The sequence below is a fragment of the Papio anubis genome, chromosome 3 (assembly GCF_008728515.1).
Source record: "Papio anubis isolate 15944 chromosome 3, Panubis1.0, whole genome shotgun sequence".
NCBI lineage: Eukaryota > Metazoa > Chordata > Mammalia > Primates > Cercopithecidae > Papio > Papio anubis.
The window spans coordinates 13,467,590-13,490,067 of NC_044978.1; the positions used below are offsets into that span (position 1 = coordinate 13,467,590).

Below are 22,478 nucleotides of genomic sequence, written 5' to 3' on the forward strand. Positions count from 1 at the left end.
TAAAATTTACTTTTACTGTATGGTTTGTGTAGATTACCGTACTCCCCTTATGAGTACAAACCAGGTGACAAAGAGCCAGTGGGGAATGACAGTTGCTTCATGTAAATATGCTGGACTGAATAGGCCCCTTCAGTCTTTTCTAACTTCACCTAGTAATGTGCCACCCATACAAATAGCCTGGGCCAAGCTGGCTCTGAGTTTCAGTTTCATTGGGAGTATCTGGCCTCTTCTGTGGTCATATAATATGTCTACAGCTCACGCACTCTCTTACCCTTTGTGTGTTAGTCTTAGAATCTGGTCACATCCAAGCTCCTCATTTTATAGAGAAGGAAACTTTGGTGTCATTAAGCTACTTGCCCCAGGTCACACAAACAGCTGGTAGGATTAGAACTTAATTCAAGATAAGGAAAAGATATGCATGGTATTCATTAGTGATAACTGGAGGTAAACATTGGCAATGTAATATGGCAGCAAATGTCAATAGGTTAGTACCTAGGAAAGAATTATCGTCATAATTTTTTTCTCTTGCTTGTTACATGAAGACAATATCCCCAGTAATTCTTTTTCCTTTTATATACCAGAAGAAGGTAGAGCCTTAAAAATGCTGATGAAAAAAGACAGATAACAGAATCTGTCACCATATTTCAGCAAGACAGACTTCAGTATGTTAATACTCTGTAATGTGATCACCAGCTCACTTAATCCTTGGAGTCCTATCATAGTTCGGTCACTGCTCTTGATTCCATCATAGACTGTGTGCCTTTTTCAACTTTATAGGCCAGCAAAAAATACCAGGCACATGTTTGGTTTTTCCTCTCATCTTGCCAACTACCCTTTCCTCTGCCTTTTAGGGTGAACAATCTCAGCTGTATTTAAATTGACTGCTGACGTCTTTTGATTTAGAAATGACCTCTAGAAAAATCACAATAGTGAGCTGTGCCTATATAAATAAGAGGACTGTGATTTTGTACTGAAGCCAATTCTAAACTTAGATCCTTGCAAAATGAAAACATGAGCTGGCTACCAGCTGACCGTAACGCGCTTTTTATTTATTTATTTTTTTTGAGACGGAGTCTCCCTCTGTCACTCAGGCTGCAGTGCAGTGGCGCGATCTCTGCCTCCCAGGTTCAAGTGATTCTCCTGCCTCAGCCTTCCGAGTAGCTGGGACTACAGGCGCCCTATCCCCATGTCCAGCTAATTTTTGTATTTTTAGTAGAGACGGGGTTTCACCACGTTGGCCAGTCTGGTCTCTAACCCCTGACCTCAGGTGCTCTGCCTGCCTCGGCTTCCCAAAGTGCTGGGATTACAGGCGTGAGCCACCGTGCCCAGCCCTAATGCACATCAGCCCTAATGCACATCTCATACTTGCATGTGAGGATGAAGGAGAAAGGCTAACCTAGTCACTGATCACTCCTGAGCTTTCTGACTGCAATATTCTGTCTGCAGTCATTATCAACAGGCAATTTTACATTTGATTGATTTGTAGGTTATTTAAATAGGCTTTTATCTTTTAACGATACAACTAATTTCCATCCTGTTTCGACTAGGAAAAGCAATTATACTCACTTTTTACTTTCTATATCACACAAACAGTTAAAGACTGCCGGCTGCAGCATGTCTCTGCTTTAAAAATAGAAAATGCTCCAGCATTTCTGGCCCATCCCCCACATTGCACCTACCAGCCCTGCTCCAAGTGCTTATGAATAGAGTTCAATTTTGAAGACATTCTCAGGTTAGCACACAGGAACCTCTGTGAAAGTCTGAAGGGAAGGAAAAAATAGTTAGAAATCCAGACACTGATATTTCCTCTTGCTAGAACACTTGCAGTTATGACACCTGGCTGTCACAGACAAAAAACGTCAACCAAACTATGTCCACAGATATTGCTGTTGAAATGAACTACATTAAGCAGGTCCTCACGAAAAGAAGGCTAGCGAGTAGAGAGGAATGTTCTTCTAAACGAAAAGCTAGCTGGGGTATTCTGACCAGTCAAGGTTAGTATGGCAGCCATTTCAAATCTGTCGGTGTCCTGAAATAAACCATATTGGCCTGTTTTGCAAATACTAACTTTAAACTGCGGGTGCTTTCCAGAATGTGGATTGAAATGTACATGTATGGCATGGCAAAGGACTGCTCTGTATTCTCGCCTTTTCGTGTATGGAAACTGCATCGGCTGCCTCATTTTTATGACTGTATATTAAACACAACTGCAAACTCTTAGCCTCTGGCTTGTTTACCTTTCTGTTTCAGCAGGTGTTTCTAAGTTGGTGTGGAAACAAGGAAAGATGCTATTAAGCAGGAAAAGACTGTTTACAGGCAATTTGGAAATTTTAAATCATGTAAATTAGACATCAAGTAGGAGGATGATTTAGGCAAGTAAATGAATAGAGCAACTTCCTTAAAGTGTTCTGACATGAAGTCATTAATTATAATGATAGAAAAATATGAAAGATATAAAGGAGAATGAGCCCAGCACCAAAGAGGAGGAATTATTTTTAAAAAGGAATATGCATACATTTGCATAAGTTTCAGTAGAACACCACTATGATAGGTGATTGATTTAAGTGTTGAAAATGCAGATTCAAGATAAAATGACTCCTGCCCCCCAAGATTATAAGAGTTATATTTACTATGTAATAGCTAGAGCTCGAAGAATGTTATTATAAATGATTATGTTTTTCAAACATACAAAGCATATTTTCAAATAAATTAAAACACTATAATTTCTTTCAAACATTGAGAAAGCAACTGGATCCCTACTCCCCACCCCAATACACATTTCCTTTTTGTTACTTTTTAAAAACATAATTAACAACAAAATTGAGAAATATACCAGCAAGGAAAAAAGTGGTTGACTACAAAGAAGACAATTCAACAATCCAACAAATGCCCATCCAGTGCTGACTGTGTGCTAGGCACTATGCTAGAGGTGGAGAGCAGCAATAAACAGTCTCATCATTTTATGGTCCTTAAAGTCCAGAAGGAATGCAATTATTATAGAAATAAAGACAATCCCGTCATTTCTTAAATGAAGGGTAAATTACCTAACAATGCACTAAATCACAGGCATTAGCAAGATAATAGAACTGTGGCAATGGCAAAAATTAAAAAAAGAATTAAGTAAACTAATTCACCTGGATGAATCTCACGTATCTTCAATGCAGATAGAGACTCTAAAGGAAGTTGAAAATAAGCTATTATTTTATGTTAAAAATCTAATTTTGTATACAATTTTCTTTGACATGGCTTAAATATACTGAAAATATAGAGCCAGGCCCAGTGGCACATACCTGTTATTCCAGTGACTCAGAAGGCTGAGGCAGGAGGATTGCTTGAGCCTGATTTGAAGGCTGCAGTGAGCCTTGATCACATCACTGCCCTGCAGTCTGGATGACAGAGCAAGATTCTGTCTCTTAAAAAAAGAAGAAAAAAATGTAATAAAAAAAATGCCCCCATGCTTTGATTTAAAAGGAGAAAAAAGACAAGTCTTAGCAAACTTTCACTAGATTTAGCTTTACATTTTCTCAGTGCTATTAATGAGAATGTAAATAGGATCAGTCTTGCTGGAGGTAATTTGATGGCATGTGTGAAAATTTTAGGAATTTACCCTAAGCAGATAATTATTCACAAAGATAAGTAATAATGTTTGATTTCCCAAAACTAAAAGCCACCTAAACATCATTTGATAGATAATTAAATAAATACATACATAATGCTCTAGCTATATGATTAAATACATATCAATATATCATAATCACTTGTGGTAGAACTATATTTTTTCACATAGAACAATGACCATGAGATATCTTAAATGAAACAAATCGGTTAAAAACATTATGAACAGTATGATTGTATCTTGATTAAAAAATGTGTGTTTTTAGAAAAAAGTTGGAAAGATACAACCTAAAATGTTTGTAATGGTTGTATTTAGAAACAAGCATTATGATTTCTTGTGTATTTTAAATTTCATTTATTTAATGTACAACTTTTATAGTCAATATGGCATTACAGCTAATAGTACTGTATTGCTGTGTTTTGCTATTATTTCAAATATACATATTATTATATGAAAATATAGAAAACACAATTCCACAGTTCTTCCTTTTATTGAAATAACTCTCCACTTGTGTAGTCAGTTAGTTATATTTATGATGGACTCTTTGTGGATTAACAGTCCACCAAGTGCCCTATGAGTTCTAGGGTTGAAAAGAATATTGTACCCTAAAATTTCAACTGGACGTTCAAAAGAACCAAGTTTGCTTCCTGGCTTTGTCAGTTATTGTTTATAACTTGGGGCAAGTCATTTAATTGCCCTATGTCCTAATGCAATGGAAATAATAACATTGACTTTCTTAAGAACACAATGTGTTAGACACTTCTCATGTCCATGTAACCCTCAGAACAGCTAGAATATGTAATACGATTGCCCCCATTTTATAGATGAGGAAACTGAAACTTAGCAATGTCAAGAAATGGAGTTAGCCAATATGTGATAGAGTCAGGAGTCCAATTCAGATATGCCTCCTTTCACAGCCCTTGATTTTAACCTCATTACAAAGCTCCATATGGCCGCTCAGACAAGGTTCTAATGAATTTGGGTGTGATCGTGTGACTCTGAGCAATCATTCATGCAACATTCACTCATGTGCTAGGTATCGAGGGTATGGTAATGAATGAAATCAATTGAGTCTCACTTTCTAAGGTCTAACATTCTAGTGATAAGTGCTGAGAAGAAAAGTAGAGCAGGGAAAGGAGACAAAGAATGAATGTTAGGGAAGGAACAGGGAGGACTTTTTAATAGAAGGTTGTCAAGAAGGCCTGTCTGATAAGGTGATATTTCAGGGAGCACTAAAGTCAGAGAACAAGTGATGTGTGTCTCAGAAAGGAGTACTTCAGAAAGAGCAAACAGAAGGTTGTGTAAGGAAAAGCAAGGAGGCCAGTATGGCTGGAGGAGGATGACGGGCCTAGGAAAAAGTGCGTAGAACCCGAGATCAGAGCCTGGAGAGTTCATAGGTCATGACAAAGGCTTTGGATTTTATTCCAGGTGAGAAGGGAAGCCATTGGATTCTTTCTAACTTCCAAAGGATTGCTTTGGCTCCCATGTTTAGTAAAGATTACTGGAAGGGCATGGGCAGAAACACACTGACTAGTTAGGAGACTTTTGCAATACGTCAGATGAGAATAATGGTGGCTTGGACGAGGGTATAGTGGTGGAGGGTGAGATACAAAGTTTGGATACATTTAAATGATAGAGGCAAAATGACTTCCTGGTGTGGGCCTGGCGGTCGAGAGAAATAGAAACTAAGGATTATGCAAAGGGTTTTGGCCTTGAAGCACCTGGATGAGTGGAGTTACCATTTGCGGATCAGGAGACGTTAGGAGTAACGAATCAAGGGTTCAGTTTGGGACATGTTAAGTTGAATTACCTATTTATATATTCAAGTGGAGAAGCTGAATAGCCAAACCTAAAATTGGGGTAATCAACATGTGGATAATATTTATGTTCATGGCACTAATAGGGAGCTCCTCAAGAGTAAGTGTAGATAGATCCAAAGACTGAGCTTGAATGGTGAGGACTCAAGGTGGGGAAAGAAACCACAACAACAACAGAAAAAAACAGTGGGCCAAAAATAACTGACTCCTTTCGAAGAAGCATATGAAACATTCAATATAGAGTTTCCTTGACAATTATTGTGCTTAAATTTGAGACCATATTATTACTACCAGGTGATGGAGGGAAATGGTAACACTGTTTAAACCAATAGAAAAATAAAAAAGGAATAGGTAATCGTAAGAGAAAGGTGTTGGCTTTTAGAAATGTATTGAGATGCCAGGAAAGTGTCTAGGTGAATCCCCAGAAGTAAATTTTAACATGTGGCACTGAAATTTGTGGGAAAGATCAGCGTGGGAGCTATGTAGATTAGAGTAATCCATATGCATGTAATAATTGTTACTAAATTTTGACAATTCTCTCTTTTTATCTCCTACGGATATATAGGCAAGAGGAATAAGATGAGATAAAGCATCATTATCTTAAATAAGTTATCCTTCCTTCTTTTTTTAAGATGTAGTTAAAAGCTGATAGGGAAGATACATGAAAGTAATTGTTTAAGATGAAATTTGGACTGTATTTGTGATGTTTCAAATGCATTTAGTACTGTGCTAAGTACTTTACATTCATTACAATTCAATTAGGTAGGCAGAATCACCCTTGTTTTTACAGTTGAGAAAACTGAGTTTCAAGATGTTAACTGCCAAAGGTCACATAACTAGTGAATATCTATGCTGGAATTTGAACTCAGGTCTATCTTATACTTAAATCCAGCACTCTCTATCCATGGCACCAGTGATCAGTAATAGTTAACTGAGAAAACTGGTAGCTTGAAAATTATTGTGCTTCAATTTGAGACCGTATGATTATTACCAGGTGATGGAGGGAAATGATAATACTGTTTAAACCAACAGAGAAGTGAAAAAGGAATAGCTAGTCTTAAGATAAAGACGTTGGCTTTTAGAAATGCATTGAAATGCCAGACATTATTTCCCTTGAAACCATGTTTCAAGGATTTCTGTGGCTCTGTGGTTGTCTGAAAGTATACAGTAAAGGCTAGTAAATGCCTGGTGATTTTTTATTTGCTTATAAACTTGTGAGTAGAGATGGGCTAGATGTTGTCCAGTCTGAAGCTTATACTGTATACACTTTAGGGGCTCCTTTAAGAAAAGTAACATGAAATTAGGGACGGAGTCTTAGAAGGGGAGTCTGTGCAGGTTAGGGGTTTCACTGGCTTCATGGTAAATCCACCTCCATTGTGAAGACGATTGTTGGTTTAATATTTCACAGGGGCTGGGCTCGGTGGCTCACACCTGTAATTCCAGCACTTTGGGAGGCCGAGGTGGGTGGATCATCTGAGGTCAGGAGTTTGAGACCAGGCTGACTAACATGGTGAAACCCCCATCTCTACTAAAAATACAGAAATTAGACTGGTGTGGTGGCGCATGTCTGTAATCCTAGCTACTTGTGTGGCTGAGGCAGGGGAATCACTGGAACCCGGGAGGTGAAGGTTGTGGTGAGCCAAGATTGCGCCATTGCACTCCAGCCTGGGCGACAGGAGCGAAACTCCATCTAAATATATATATATATATTTATAAAATGTATAGTAAGAGATCTAAAAAAGGTATTGCCATTTTTTACCGAAATGAAAATGTTATATGAAAATGTCATTGCTTATTCCCTCTCCTTATAATTAATTCCCTTATTTTCCTATTTTGAGAACACTGAGGAAGAGCGGGTGTGGCTAAACTCTGCACCATCGCTAAGCTAGCTCTCTATTGAGTCCACATCCTGCTTCTGCTGATGGGATGTTCTAAGATTGGGAGCAGGTAAAGGCTTTTTTGTTTATTTGTTTTGTTTTATTTTGAGACAGGGTCTCACTCTGTTGCCCAAGCTGGAGTGCAGGATTAGGAACACAGCTCACTGCAGCCTCAAACTCAGGCTCTAGCAATCCTCTCATCTTAGGACTTCCCTAGTAGCTGGGACTTACAGGGACACACCACCATGCCCAGATAATTTTTAAAATTTACTTTTCTTTTTTTTTTTTTGCAGAGACAAGTTCTCTCACGATGTTGCCCAGGCTGATCTCAAACTCCTGGGCTCAAGTGATCCTTCAGCCTCAGACTCCAGAGCAGCTGGGATTACAGGCATAAGCCATCGGCCCCGGCCACAAAGACATTTTTAATAATAATACGGTTTTTCCATGGCCGTGGACAGAGGTGTAATTGTAGTGCTTTTATTTCAATTCAGGGCACATGTTGTAAGGAGAAAAAATAAGTTAGGACCAGAAATTTCTCAAGTAAAGAGGAGTGATCAATAAGAAAAAGCAATTTTGAAAATAAATCACCTTTTCAACAGCTTTTTTCTTTTTGGAGGCTGACGGTCATATTACAAGGAGCTTGGAGCTCCTTAAAATGGCCGAACAGAACTAGCAAATGACAAGTGATTTTTTCTTTTCTTGCTGATTAAAAAAAAAAAAAGCATGAGTCGGATTTACCTCGACAGTGGCTGGTGTGAAGTACCATGGGGAGATGGTGATTTAGGTATGGTATCAAACCTTACAAAATCGCATAGATATAAAAACGTGAGTGTTTTTCTCTAGCAATGTGGTGTTTACAAAACAGGGCAGGCTCTCTCCCTGTAAATTATATACCAGATGTCTGGGAACAAGAGTTGCTTCTAAATATAGTCAGAGCCACCTCCTGTGTAGCTACAGAGAGAGAATAACTAGGAATTTGATTAGCATGGTGAAAGTTACAGACACTTTATAAAACAATTTCACACTGAATAATTTATCCTAAAGAGTTAAATTACACATTTTTTAAAGTAAGGGTTGCATTGCTTTTATCTTAGACACTCAATGAAAGTCTAACACAATTATAAAAGTAGTAAGTAGCTGTACATAAAGATATTTATATCTTGTTTGGTCTTGAGATGGCTCATAAATCTCTCTGATATAAAGCATATTGATATTGAAAGATAAGATATTTAATATTAAATATATCTGAATAGAAATCTATAGTTACTAAATTTCAGATTTTGAAGGGGAAAAACAAGGTGTGAAAACTTAGTTCATACAGAAATTGGAAGGTGATATACATTGTAGTACCTTTGATTCTCATATGTTATTAGATTAATTACATAAATTCTTCTAAGGAATTACAAGAAAATAAATTACAGGGAAATAAATACACAGTTCAAAACAAGTAAGATTCTTTTTCATTGAGTGGTATACATGTTCCAGAAATTACTTCTGTAATAGATTGATACAGCTTCATTTTTTATTTCTCATTTCAGAAAGAAAAAAAATGTAACAGCAGCTGTTGGTTGCTGGCTTATATATATTTATAAATCACTCCATTGTTGTATGTCATTTAATTAAGGTGACAGTGCAGAAAAATATTTTAGTCAATAAATGATGTTATTTATTACTTGAGTTTCCCTATCTTGGGAGGAAATATTGTTCCCTAAAACTCATATTAAAATCTCCCCCATTTACCAGCTTATGTTTAGCCAATAATGCTAGTTATTATTTATTGTGCATTTAGAGAGCAGGCACTTAACATGCTCGTTTCTAATCCTCCCTCAATCCTGCTTCATGGATTGTGCTTTTCTCATTTGATGAGGAAACAAAACCTCAGGGAGGTTAGATGACTTTATAAAGGCTACTGTCCTAAGCTGGGGTGCCAATCCAGGCCTGCCCAGCCCCGCAGCCTTTTTCCTACACTCGATCCCATTTCTCACTTCCTCCTACTCTCTATTTTCTTCTTCTCCTTCTGCTCTCCACTCCCATCCCCCTTCTTCAAGGAACAGCGAGAGATTGCAAGGTCCTTTGCAGGTGAGCAGAGCTCAGTTCATGAAATGATAGCATGTGCTTCGTTCTTGCAAGATGGGCCAAGGGCTCCCTCATCCAACATTCAAAACTCGTTTCTGAGGATGACGATGACATTCAACTTTTTCATGCCAAAGGGGGTCCTATTAATAGAAATAATAGCACGTGCACATACATAATATCTCGCTTCAGTTTTTTTTTTTTTTTTTCCTCTCCTCATCTTGATGGAGTTAAGTTTGGATGATAAAGAAAATGGCAGTGGGGCCAGAAAGCTAAGTGACAGCCTGGGGGGAAACTGGGGGATGGGATTTGGATACTGACATTTATTTATTTTGTCCCTGATGTGGCCTGCTTTCTAAATAATCCTTTCCTTCTATCTCTCTCTCTCTCTCTCTCTCAATCTCAGCAAGTAATGCTGAAATTGTTCAGAAGACTAATACAATTGTTTTGATGAACAAACACATTAGTATGCAAGGGAGAAGAGCTGGCTAGAAGAAACATCAAATACCCTTCAGCTACAAATATTGTTAGCTTTACTTCCCCTTAAAGGCCATCATAATATACTAGAAAGGAATGATTCCAGAATGAATCCCAAAGGCCGCGTCTCTAGGCCTTTACCATTCCCAACAACATCTGGTTAATTGTCCTGTTAGCTAGTGACAGTGGAAAAATAGGCAGGGATAATGGGTCAATACCATATAATTCACCACCTGTGTTTAAGAGATAAATTAAGGATAATTAAATATACTATTATACAAGAGAGAAACTGATCATTATAAATATTATAAGTGATTATTTAAATCTAAACACATTTAGGCATTGATTACTAAAATTTTTATGGATTTGTTATTGCTTTGCTGATTAAACTGAACAAAGTGGCTTCACATATGCAATCTATTTGCAACGTTAATATAATTTTCACATTTTCTTAAATATCTAAGTATTCACAAAAAATTGATATATGTTCTGAAGCTCTGCAGAATTTCATTCTGCAATCATGTTGTTTAATGATGATACAAACAGAGGCCTACGATTTTTAAAGCATCAGATTTCATCTTAGAAGCTGGAACTGGCAAAATGCTTTCCCCAAAAGAACATTATTTGTGATGATGACGTTTGCATTTTACCTAATGATAATATAATGTTCCAATTTCGTATAAGTTATTACTTTGCCACCAATTTTTGGCCTACCAAAAAATATTTATTGGTGTGCATTATTGCAATTCTGCCTTGAATATAGAATACAGCTGTCACACAGTAGAAAGAAGTAATACACAGTATGGCTAATCACAGTAACTTGTTGCAAATGAAAACTCAAAATAATTATGTGTCTGGCTTACTAACTTTTCTAGATAAGTGAGAAATAACACTAGATGGAAACTTATATCTGTTATTGAGAGAGAAAGTATACATTAGTCTTCTTTTGGGAGTTGTAACGTCTTTAATTGTAAACCTCAATTATTGTTATTCTGTAATTCAGGATAAACACCAATGCAAGAAACTGGCTGGGAGTTCTATCATTTCAGGGACATACTCCAGGAATTGCTTTTCTTCTTATAAATATGTGATAAGACTTAATTGTCATTGTCTTTTTTTCTATTGAAATCAGGGAGTAGCATAAATTTGCTGAAAAGGAATCAGAATGAAACAGATTATATTTTAAAATAATAAGAGATGATTAATAAAGACTGTGTAGACAATAGAAATTCCCTGACTATCTAAGAAACAGAACCCAAGAATGAGAAAAGTACTTTTAATTTTCAACCCACTAAATTAAAAAGATCTTGCTAAAACTTAGAATCAAAGTGAGCCTTTGCCTCCCTAATTTGTTTACTTACAACTTAGCATGGATTACAATATTCCTGTACTATTGCTATGGTATCTTGTTTCAGTAAACTTTATCTTGTCAAGCAACAGCCTACGTTTGCTAAGAATACAATGAAATAAAACTTCTATTTAGATTGAAGGGTTTTATTTTGGAGGGGGTGTTAGAAGGAAAAATATAGTAATGAAATCAATGACAGGAACAAAATGTCTCAGAGAGATGTATGCTGTTACCATTGGCTAAAATGTTTCACATACTCTGTGCATAAGAGTGTGTGTGTATTGAGAGATAGGATCACTATCTCTCAACAAGTGAAAAGTATTGTCACTGCAGGTAGGAGGCTGCAGTTTCAATTTTACATCCACCCCTTTCTAGCTGTGCGACCTTAGGCAAGTTATTTAACTTCTGCGTGTCACAGTTTCTTCACCTGGAAAACAGAGATAATAATAGCGCCCACCTCAAAGGATCAGGGTGAGGATAAAACAAGTAAATTTATGCCCAGCAACCAGGGTAGGACCTGGCGTATGGTGAGGACTGTGCAAGCATTCTCTGCTTTTATTTAGGCAATCAGGTTATCATTAAATAAGTTGGTTTTTCTCAATGTTAAGATTGTTACTCCAGCCTGGTGCAGAGGGCAGAAGTCATTTACCAGTTATCAATCCCTTTGTGTCTGGTAATATTACAGAATTTTCTCAGAAATACAAATCCTACGGGAGAGCAGGCATAGTTTCTCTTCTCTATGTTGACTTACAAGTAATGGTAATAGCAGGTAATGTTGAATGGTGTTTACTATGTGCATATGCTAGTCTAAGTGCAATGTATAGTATCTGATTTAGTTTCTCATATCTCCTTGAGGTATATACAATTATTATTTCCATCTTCAACTTGAGGAAATGAAATCTAGATGAAATGTAATGATTTAGAGAGTCGTATGGTCTAACTCCAGAGCTGATGCTCCTAGGCCTGACTGGCATGACCATGCACTGTCTTCTTTGTTTTGCCTTTTGGTTTATGCAGAGTGATTTTACTGCGGGGGAGATAATGAGCTGCCTTGGAGGTCTTTCCTTATCACAATGATGATACCCATTTTATAGCAACAGGCAATAGAATGCTTAACCACTAGGACACTGTTGAGAATCACTCAGGAGAGCTTGGGTGCAGAAGCAGTGCTCATGCTTCACTTCAGACATGGGGCGCAGCTACTTGCCCTCCATGGCAACATGTTGCAGCCCCTACACCGCAGAGTCTGGGCAAGCTGAGGTGGGGGGACCACAGGATATAGTAGAAGGAGCTGGGAGTGTGGTGAGGTGGGCATTCAAGCTGCTATTCCTGCTAAAAGGACAAAACAAAATTGAGAGGAGGGGTTCATTGTGAAAAACTATGAAAAGAACTTTGTTGTGGCTGATCTGGTGACCCTAATTCTCCTCTTCTCTGTTAGGTGTATTAGTCAGGGTTCTCCAGAGAGACGGAACATATAGGTGATAGAGATAGATAGATAGATAGATAGATAGATAGATAGATAGATAGATAGATAGATAGATAGATAGATAGACAGACAGACAGAGAGAGAGAGAAAGATGTAGATAAATGAGAGGAGATTTATTAGGGGAATGGGCTCACATGACTGGAGGCTGATAAGTCCGGCGACAGGCTGTCTGCAAGCTGGAGACCCTGGAATGTGGTAGTGTGGCTCAGTCCAAGTACCAAAGCCTCAGAACCAGGGAAGCCAATGTAATTCTCTGTCAGAGGCCACAGGCCTGAGAACCCAGGGGGCCGCTGAAGTCCTGGAGTCTCAAGGTCAGAGAAAGCCTGGAGTTCTGATGTTCAAGGGCAGGAGGAAGAGAGTGTCCCAACACCAGGAGAGTTTTTTTTGTTCTTTCCAGGCCGCCAACCATACGATAGTGCCCATCCGTACTGCAAGAAGCTCTTCTCCACTCAGCCACCTACTCACAAGACAATCTCCTCTGGAAACACCCTCGCAGACACACTCATAAGCAGTACTTTACCCATTCTCTAGGTGTTCTTTAATTCAGTCAAGTTGACATCTGAAATTTACCATCACTAATCCACCCCTTGTCAACATGGCTCCTACATGCATCTCCTTAAGCCACGTAATCTCCAAAACAAATGCCCAACAAGGTAATGGTTCCACCAGATATAATATTACTATCCTGACAATAACAGAAAACACACTAATCCCTTCTCCAGAAGAAGAGGTAAAGTTCTGGGATGATGTTTACTCCTTTCCTGATATCTCATGATTTAAAAAATCAGTACATCTTATGTTACCTATAAAGGAATAAAAAGGGAATGAAAATAAAGATAAATTTGCTTAATATATGTTAACATATTCTTAACAAAATAGGGAGAAAGTACTCATGACAATTATAGTTCTCATGTCTGTCACTTGTCACGCGATCATAGCTGGTGTTTACAACTACCTTCTTCTACTACCCATTATGTAACCCCTTTGCCTTCAGCAAGCATCCTTGCTGGTCATACTTCTTTATCTGGCAAGATGACCCAAACCTTCATTCCTGCTGCGCCATTCATAGTCCTGCCTGGATTGGGTGTTGTGATTTTCCTTTGATCATATTCACAGGGCATGATAATACTAAGAGATGCCCTAAAGGATCTCCTGTACTCTGGACATACTCTTCCTTAGCTCCATTGTGGGGTACTAGTCCAGTTTCCCCATGGAAGTCTGGATCTGTCACCCCAGTCAACACCATAACTCCCTTCTTCTTAGCCTGTTGACTCAGAGGTGGGAGGAGCTCATTCTCAGCTTCCATGGCAATGGAAACATTGTTGTATCTCTGGGCGGAAGGGTTCCTCCCTCTGGAGCTAAGACCTCTAGGCCAGCCAAGCATAAAGTCAGGAAGAAAAATGTTACTAGTGGTTCACTAGGGGTAATAGTGAGTGCAGATAATTCAAAAGGCATAGTAAGCCGGGCGCGGTGGCTCACACCTATAATCCCAGCACTTTGGGAGACCGAGGCAGGTGGATCCCTTGAGGTCAGGAGTTCAAGACCAGCCTGGCCAACATGGTGAAACCCTGTCTCTACTAAAAATACAAAACTGATCCAGGCGTGGTGGTGTGCGCCTGTAGTCCCCGCTACGCAAGAGACTGAGGCGGGATAATCTCTTGACCTGGGAGCCAGAGGTTGTACTGAGCTGAGATCATGCCACTGTACTCTAGCCTGGGCAACAGAGTGAGATTCCATCTATAAACAAAAATAAAAAAATAAAAAAAGGCACAGTAAGTCTAGGGTGGGTCAATTTCAGAGCATGCATCGTGGCTCATGTTGGGAACTGCCTATCTGGTTCCTGCAATAAAAGTCAAATTTCCTAATATACAGTATAAGTATCTGGGTCACCCTGTTGAGAACTGTGTGTGAATAATTTATGTGACCTCGGAATTGATTGTATCTACTAGTAATCACTTTGACTCACAGATTTTTGTTTTCTTTTTTTTTTTTTTGACAGGTTCCTGGGCAGATCGATCACCACTACATGAAGCCGCAAGTCAAGGTCGCCTTCTTGCTCTGAGAACATTATTATCACAGGTAATATATTACAAATAGTTTAAAATATACCCCCTTTCCATGTGCATAGAACATGGTCAAAGTAAATCAATCCAAATATAATAAAACTACTTGATTTTTACTTCTGCTCTTTTATTTTAACTCATGTCGGAGAAGTCAATAGTTTCTCACTTATCTTTGAAACTTCTTTTATAAATATTTTGATATAATTGTATGTCTTAGTATTTTAAATTTCCCAGACAGCGTATTTGTTGATCAATAGACATTTAAGGAAGTAATGATTGGATTTATGTGTTATTGACTAAGCTTTCTAAATATGCTTAACTCTGCACAATTGTACAGCTCATTACAGACTTAGTTCAGTAATAAAGTATCCAAAAAGAAGTCATCAGATCAGATGCCAAAGCAATCTTGTTTACATTATGGTAATCTGTGATATGCTCTGGGGAATTGCCTAACAAAACTACAGGACAACCATTTCTATACTTGCCTGCTCAGCAGACTCACCAGAGGAAAAATGAAAAACACAAATCCTTATTGAGAAAACCACTCTGGCTTGGGTATTTTTTTGTTGTTGTTGAAAGCTTCTGGTGTATTTCAAATGCACAACCAGGCTGGGCACGGTGGCTCATGCCTGTAATTCCAGAACTTTGGGAGGCGGAGGCAGGTGGATCACCTGAGGTCAGGAGTTCAAGACCAGCCTGGCCAACATGGTGAAACCCCATCTCTACTAAAAATAAAAAAATTTTAAAAAGTAGCCGGGCACAGTGGCTTATGCCTGTAATTCCAACACTTTGGGAGGTGGAGGCAGGTGGATCACCTGAGGTCAGGAGTTCGAGACCAGCCTGGCCAACATGGTGAAACCCCATCTCTACTAAAACTACAAAAATGAGCCGGGCATGGTGGCTATGGCCTGTAATCCCAGCTACTTGGGAGGCTGAGACAGGAGAATCAATTGGACCCAGGAGGCAGAGGTTGCAGTGAGCCAAGTTCATGCCAGAGTACTCTAGCTTGGACAACAGAGCAAGTGAGACTCCATCTCAAAAAAAAAAAAAAAAAAATCAAATGCACACCCAGATCTGGAAGTCATGTGCTAGTGTTTCCCAGTCTCAAGGAGAAAGAACATTCTCAGATGGCTACGAAGAAGGGAAAGGGGAAAGGTCGTGTTGCCCAATTTAAACAGCACTGCCTGGGTCTCAAGACCTGGATCCTAGGCTGGCACTTGAAGTGAACCACAACCTGCCTGAGCCTCCTTTTCTCATCTGTAGAGTGAGACACTTCCTTAGGGTCTTCCAGTTCTGTGATAACCATATGACTATTTTGTTTCGTTCATCACTTGATGGGAGGAAAATAAACACTGAAAAGGGGTCAACAATTTCTAAAGGGTAATTCCTCAGAAAGGGCCATGCAGTTCTTTGAAGAAGAGCTGTCTTAGGATATTTTTCAGTGTGTGTCTCTAATCCACTGACAGTTCAGCCAAGAATCACAAGACGCTGTCCCCAGAGCCTGATGCGAAAGGGAGTCTCAGCCTTCTCGGGTGCTTCTGCCATCCGGTGCCTCTAGTGTGTGGCCGTGTGGGATTAGCTTTCCAAGTCTAACTGCTGGCTAGTCAACTCGAAATCTTTGAAAGGATTATGTTTTCTTGCCTTCATTTAAAAATTCTTCATGTCTATATTGGTGTTACAGATCTTGGTGATCTGTAGTATGTTATGAGGATTTGGCTTTGAGGTTCTTCCTGTTGCAGTACTTAGTATGCTTGTCAATAGACAATGAAATACCAAAGATATCAAGAAGGTAAACAATCTCACATCCTAATAGTATTTAATTATTTCAGTGTGATATTCTGAGTTTGATTGGAATACAGTGAAAAAGTGTTTCCTTAGTTTTGATTGAATAATTGCAATAAAATAATGTTTTCATACGCTGGGCATTATAATAATAATTGCTTTACATGCATCATCTCATTTAATTTTCATGATAATCTTCAAATTTAGAGGTTAGGGTATTTGTCCAAATTAAAGCTATTCATGATGGAGCCACGCTTCAAAGCCAAGTCTAATTGATTTTGTAGTCAGAGTTCTTAACCACCAGCACACAACTTCATCATACCTATTTAGGGACAAAAATTCACAAAACTGTTACTATAGTATAGAGTATTTCTCTCCCACTCTTGACTGACCTGTAATTTTATAGCCTCAATCAAAACAAGTCAGCCGGGTGTGGTGGCTCACGCCTGTAATCCCAGTACTTTGGGAGGCTGAGGCAGGCGGATCACGAGATCAGGAGATAGAGACCATCCTGGCTGACATGGTGAAACCCCGTCTCTACTGAAAATACAAAAAAATTAGCCAGGCGCGGTGGCGGACACCTGTAGTCCCAGCTACTTGGGAGACTGAGGCAGGAGAATGGCGTGAACACGGGAGGCGGAGCTTGCAGTGAGCCGAGATCGTGCCACCGCACTCCAGCCTGGGCGACAGAGCGAGGCTCCATCTCAAAAAAAAAAAAAAAAAAAGTCTTTAGTTCTACAAAACAAAAAGGAGTGTTTAATTCCACAAAACAAAGCACAAAATAAGGACAAAAACTATTAAGAAAGCAACATTTAAAGAAAATGTGCCGGAATCTATTGAACCGAATACTTAAGGCATTATTGGGTCCAGGCATGATGGTGCCACAATGATAGGCTAGGAGTCCGGACAACGGATTGACCCCATGGCATTTGAACTGGCCTATCCTGCTAAACTGGAAACTGGTTTGCCTGAGATTCTTTAATCTCTAAAATATATCACTCTCTAGTGACATCAATATAGATGATTTTTTAAGTATATAACTCTTTGCTCACCTTTCACAATTATGTCACATTTAGGGTTATAATGTAAATGCAGTAACCTTAGACCATGTCACCCCATTGCACGAAGCCTGCCTCGGAGATCACGTGGCATGTGCCAGAACTCTGCTGGAAGCAGGAGCTAATGTAAGTACCTTTCAAAACATTAATAATTCAACATCTACCGACAGAGAGAATCCAACAGAGTTCTCATTTTACTTTTCCTCCCTTCATTCTTGGTAATTTTCAAAAATAACAGAATAAAAATAAAGCTCTCGAATTCCTTAGCCTTCTTATTGCACTCTGAAAAGGATTTCCAATCATTGCATAAATGGGTAGCATGCTGCATCGTAATATAGACTATTCTCTAGGTTAGTTCCTGCTTTCATGACTCTAAATAGCAGTCGATGGACATATTTAGGTCTATAATGTTTGCCCATCTTTTGGATGATTTTCCTTAAATAAAGTCTCAGAAATAGAATTACCAATTTTACCACTGTAAACTAGCAATGTGGCTTCATTACAACTTCATCATCATTACACTTTTTTCTTCATGTTTATTCTTACTGAAAAGTATCTAATCATTGAATTAGATCTTATTTGCTATTTGAGCATGCATTTTTTTTCATGATTTCCACTAGTTTTATGCCCATTCCAATGAATTCTCTGCCACATCATATTTCTGTCTGTTTTACAGCTTTTCTTGTTGATGCGTAAAAGCAAAATATACTTTGTCATATTTACTGTTCACATTTTCCCAAGTATTTCTGTTAGCCGATCACGTACCTTTTGAAAATGCATAACTAAGTCAGTTAATCATGTATGACTTATGAATCTTATTTTTGGGTATTTTGGTTTGGTTTAGGTAAATGCAATCACGATAGATGGCGTGACTCCGTTATTCAACGCATGCTCCCAAGGCAGTCCAAGCTGTGCAGAGCTGCTTCTGGAGTACGGCGCCAAAGCTCAGCTGGAGTCCTGTCTTCCATCCCCCACGCATGAGGCCGCCAGTAAAGGTAACTTAGTTCTGGGATTAAGTGAAAAGGGGAGAAAGTTTCTTTAGCAACCTGCAGTGCTCTGTTGATCTTTCAGTGAATGATACCACAGGGCAAGCCTGGGGTGAGGTGTGTGGGGTGGATGGGCATTGAGTAAAATCCTCTACTTTGTGTTGGCAGGTCACCATGAATGTCTTGACATCCTGATATCCTGGGGCATAGACGTTGACCAAGACATTCCTCATTTGGGAACTCCTCTCTATGTAGCTTGTATGTCACAGCAATTCCATTGCATCTGGAAACTTCTTTATGCTGGTATTTTCCTTTAAAACATCTTCCGTTCTGTCCATACACACAAGCAGTTATTTATTTCTCTAAATAAGCATCTTTAAAAATTAGATCTCATTGCTAAATATGTTCTTATTGTAAGCATTTTCACACACGAATAGAGAACCAATAAAAAGAACCTCATTCTTGATAAGTCGGCTTCCCAGCTCACAGATAGATACATCATCTCTGCATTTTGCATGCCCTGCATTAGCAGACATATGGGTATGTAATGGAGTCTGAAAGCTCTACTTTTAGGTCATAAAATTAGGATCCTCAAGATTGAATATGATGTTGCCAAGTATGTATATATCTTGGAACAAATCCATCAAAAGAAATTTTCAGGATGGTAACTGCTTGGACAAACTCATCTTCTGCTAACCTTAAAAACTCACGCACTTTTCTAGACTTTGCACTTTTTGTCCTGCTTACTTGAAAAGACTTACTGCCCTTTTCCACTTACTTGAAAGAAATCAATTCCTCAAGGTTTGTTTCAAGTAAGTTCAGCTTTAGTCCCTGAAAAACATTTGTAACCCATTGAGACCATAGTGGTCCCACTCACCACAGGACTCAGAGTCCCGTTAGGATTTGAATCAGACCTTTTTTCCATTCCTGTTTTCTCTAGCATGGTTCCTCTCTCTCATCCTCTCATGTGATAGATGTTTAGAAGATAAATAAAATGAGTAAATGGAGTTCTATGCTATTTATTGTTTATGAGAGTCATTTGATCCCTGATATATACTGACCTTTATTTTTAGTAGCCCTTTTATGCACTACTCACATTATCTTAGCTAACTGAGAAACTTCTTGCAAGCAGGGTCTACATCTACAATTTCATCCTCATTATACCTACTCAGTCTTAGACATGAGTTATGTTAATAGCATTAACAGATTGTTATTTTTTGGCTATATTCTCCCGTGAAGTTTGTATGATCGATAGAGTTCATGCTTTCTAGCAAGCCTGTCCAACCTGCAGCCCATGGGCCCCATGTGGCTCAGGATGGCTTTGAATGCAGCCCAATAAAAATTCATAAACTTTCTTAAAACATTATAAGATTTTATTTTATTTTATTTTATTTTTAGCTCATCAGCTATCATTAGTGTTAGTGTATTATATGTGTGGCCCAAGACCATTCTTCTTCCAGTGTGGCCAAGGGAAGCCAAATGATTGGACATCCCTGCTTTAAAGCCTTTTGTTCATTTGCTAAGAATATTATTCTTTCCACCAAACATTTTATACTGGGTTTCAAAAAATATGGGCCTGTAATCCCAGCACTTTGGAAGGCCTAGGCAAGCGGATCCCCTGAGGTCAGGAGTTTGAGACCCACCTGGCCAACATGGTGAAACCTTGTCGCTACTAAAAATACAAAAATTAGCTAGGCGTGGTGGCACGTGCCTGTAGTCCCAGCTACTCGGGAGGCTGAGGCAGGAGAATCACTTGAACCCAGGAGGCGGAGGTAACAGTGAGCCGAGATCGCGCCACTGCACTCCAGCCTGAGTGACAGAGTGAGACTCCGTCTCTCTCTCTCTCTCTCTCTCCCTCTCTCTCTATATATATATAAAATATGGAAAAAGTACTGTTAGTATTTGTTGATTGATTGTTATTTTCAGGCTCTTTTCTTCCATAAAATTGACATAACCAACAAAGTTTATGCTTTCTCTATGGAAATTTTGTTATGGAATATAATTTTTTCACTAAACATTTTATATTTGTTTTAAAAATATTGAAAATGATTACATTTATTGAAATTTGAAAGGAGCAGAAGGGCCATAAAGGGACACTTAAAGTGTACTGCCTCGTAAAGACATCGTTAGTTTTAAAGATAGTATCGGAAAACAGAGTTGAAAAGAACTTATGCATTTTTATTGGTAGACATTTCTGGTGGTGTAACCATTTATGTACCAGAAAATGGGATGGTTATTTTTAACAGTACTAAACAGCATTTATTTATTACAAATGCATTGAATGACCACCACGTGCCAGGATTTGCACTAGGATAAAGTAAGTACGCAGGAGGTAATTTAACATGTAGGCTGCATTTTAACATAAGCATTTTTAAAAACTTTCCTTTCATGCAGCTATCATCAATGTGCCTTTTGATTTACAAGGCTCAATATCTTTATATACTTATTGACGTAAACTACATAAGTGAGAAATGGCAGGAAAATCTATATACATTTTACTTAAATAGCTCACATATTCATGAGTTTCCCAAGAAAACCAAAGAGCTTCATTGCCTTAAATAAATGAAAAGAATAATAGAAATAAGCACCTGAATAATTCTAAAAGCAATCAACCATGATGAAAATAAAAATGAATGAACTTTAATTGTGCACTCTCTATAATATTAGTTAATATGATTACTTTGGGGATCATTGAAAAGTTAAAAAGAATTGTATTATGATAGCTCAAGCATAAGAAAAGTGTCAGAGTGTAACATAACAAATGTATGTACCCTCTCCTATTCAGATGTGCCCAGTTTATACAGATGTTTATGTACATATGAGGCATACATGTGTATGTAGATACTGTATATATACATATATATATATATATAAAAAGAAATAACTCATAACAAATAGAGTTGAAGTCCCCTTAGTAACCTTCCTCTATTGCCCTTCCTTTTCTACCCTCACTGAGGCAACTGGCTTACTTAATAATTTTTATGTATATTTATCTTCACTCCCTATTACACGTAGGTGCTGATGTACAGAAAGGCAAATATTGGGATACTCCATTACATGCTGCTGCCCAACAATCCAGTACAGAAATTGTAAACTTACTGCTAGAATTTGGAGCAGATACCAATGCCAAAAACACAGAGCTTCTGCGACCTATAGATGTAGCTACGTCCAGCAGCATGGTGGAAAGAATACTGCTTCAACATGAAGGTAAGAAAAATACATGTGGAAACTTACAAAAACAAAAATATATTTGCCTAAAATAGATGAAAGTGAGAGAGTTTTTGTTGGCATGGAAAGTAACAATGGCATAAAATGTGGAATATTATTTGTGAAAGTAAATAATTTTTAACTTAGGTTTTATCTATAAAGAAGATATCGGCCGGGCGTGGTGGCTCACACCTGTAATCCCAGCACTTTGGGAGGCCAAGGCAGGCAGATCACAAGGTCAAGAGATCGAGACCACCCTGGCCAACATGGTGAAACCCCGTCTCTACTAAAAATACAAAAATCAGCTGGGCGGGGTGGCGCGTGCCTGTAATCTCAGCTTCTCAGGAGGCTGAGGCAGGAGAATCGCTTGAACCTGGGAGGTGGAGGTTGCAGTGAGCCAGGATTACGCCATTGCACTCCAGCCTGGCAACAGAGTGAGACTCTATCTCCGAAAAAAAAAAAAAAGATATGATAATTTTAATTTTCTCTTCTTACCTAAACTATCATATTTCTTTGGTTAAATCTATTCAATTAGTTTTGGTGATGCATTATATGTAGTTCTGGTATCATATCTGCTGATTTCTATTTGGAACATGCCCCATTTTATAAGGGCACGAACCTTCTATGACATATTATAGAAATAAAATTAGTAAATATTTTTACATTTAAGACTTTTGTTCTAAAATAG

General features: G+C 38.4%; 1 protein-coding gene and 1 long non-coding RNA gene across 11 annotated transcripts in view; one reads left to right on the plus strand and one right to left on the minus strand.

Annotated features, from left to right (window-relative positions):
- The window catches only part of LOC103884800, a 28,507-nt gene extending 25,176 nt beyond the window's left edge, over window positions 1–3,331 (minus strand). For all 3 annotated transcript variants that reach the window (XR_647570.3, XR_004182605.1, XR_004182604.1), the window contains exons 1-3: window positions 3,291–3,331; window positions 3,135–3,173; window positions 1,680–1,760 (exon numbers count right to left, since the gene is read on the minus strand). This is a non-coding gene — a long non-coding RNA (uncharacterized LOC103884800). The remainder of the gene's footprint in view (window positions 1–1,679; window positions 1,761–3,134; window positions 3,174–3,290) is intronic.
- The window catches only part of ASB5 (ankyrin repeat and SOCS box containing 5), a 106,909-nt gene that overhangs the window by 81,973 nt on the left and 2,458 nt on the right, over window positions 1–22,478 (plus strand). For 6 of the 8 annotated variants that reach the window (XM_031664159.1, XM_031664158.1, XM_017959225.3 and 3 more), the window contains 5 exons: window positions 14,694–14,773; window positions 17,616–17,723; window positions 18,442–18,592; window positions 18,752–18,886; window positions 21,599–21,790. In XM_031664159.1, coding sequence (XP_031520019.1) covers window positions 14,694–14,773; window positions 17,616–17,723; window positions 18,442–18,592; window positions 18,752–18,886; window positions 21,599–21,790 — 666 coding nt within the window. Of the gene's footprint in view, window positions 1–1,306; window positions 1,995–7,692; window positions 8,095–14,693; window positions 14,774–17,615; window positions 17,724–18,441; window positions 18,593–18,751; window positions 18,887–21,598; window positions 21,791–22,478 lie in introns of those variants that run through there. The other 2 variants (XM_003899384.5, XM_017959232.3) reach the window with 2 other exon arrangements.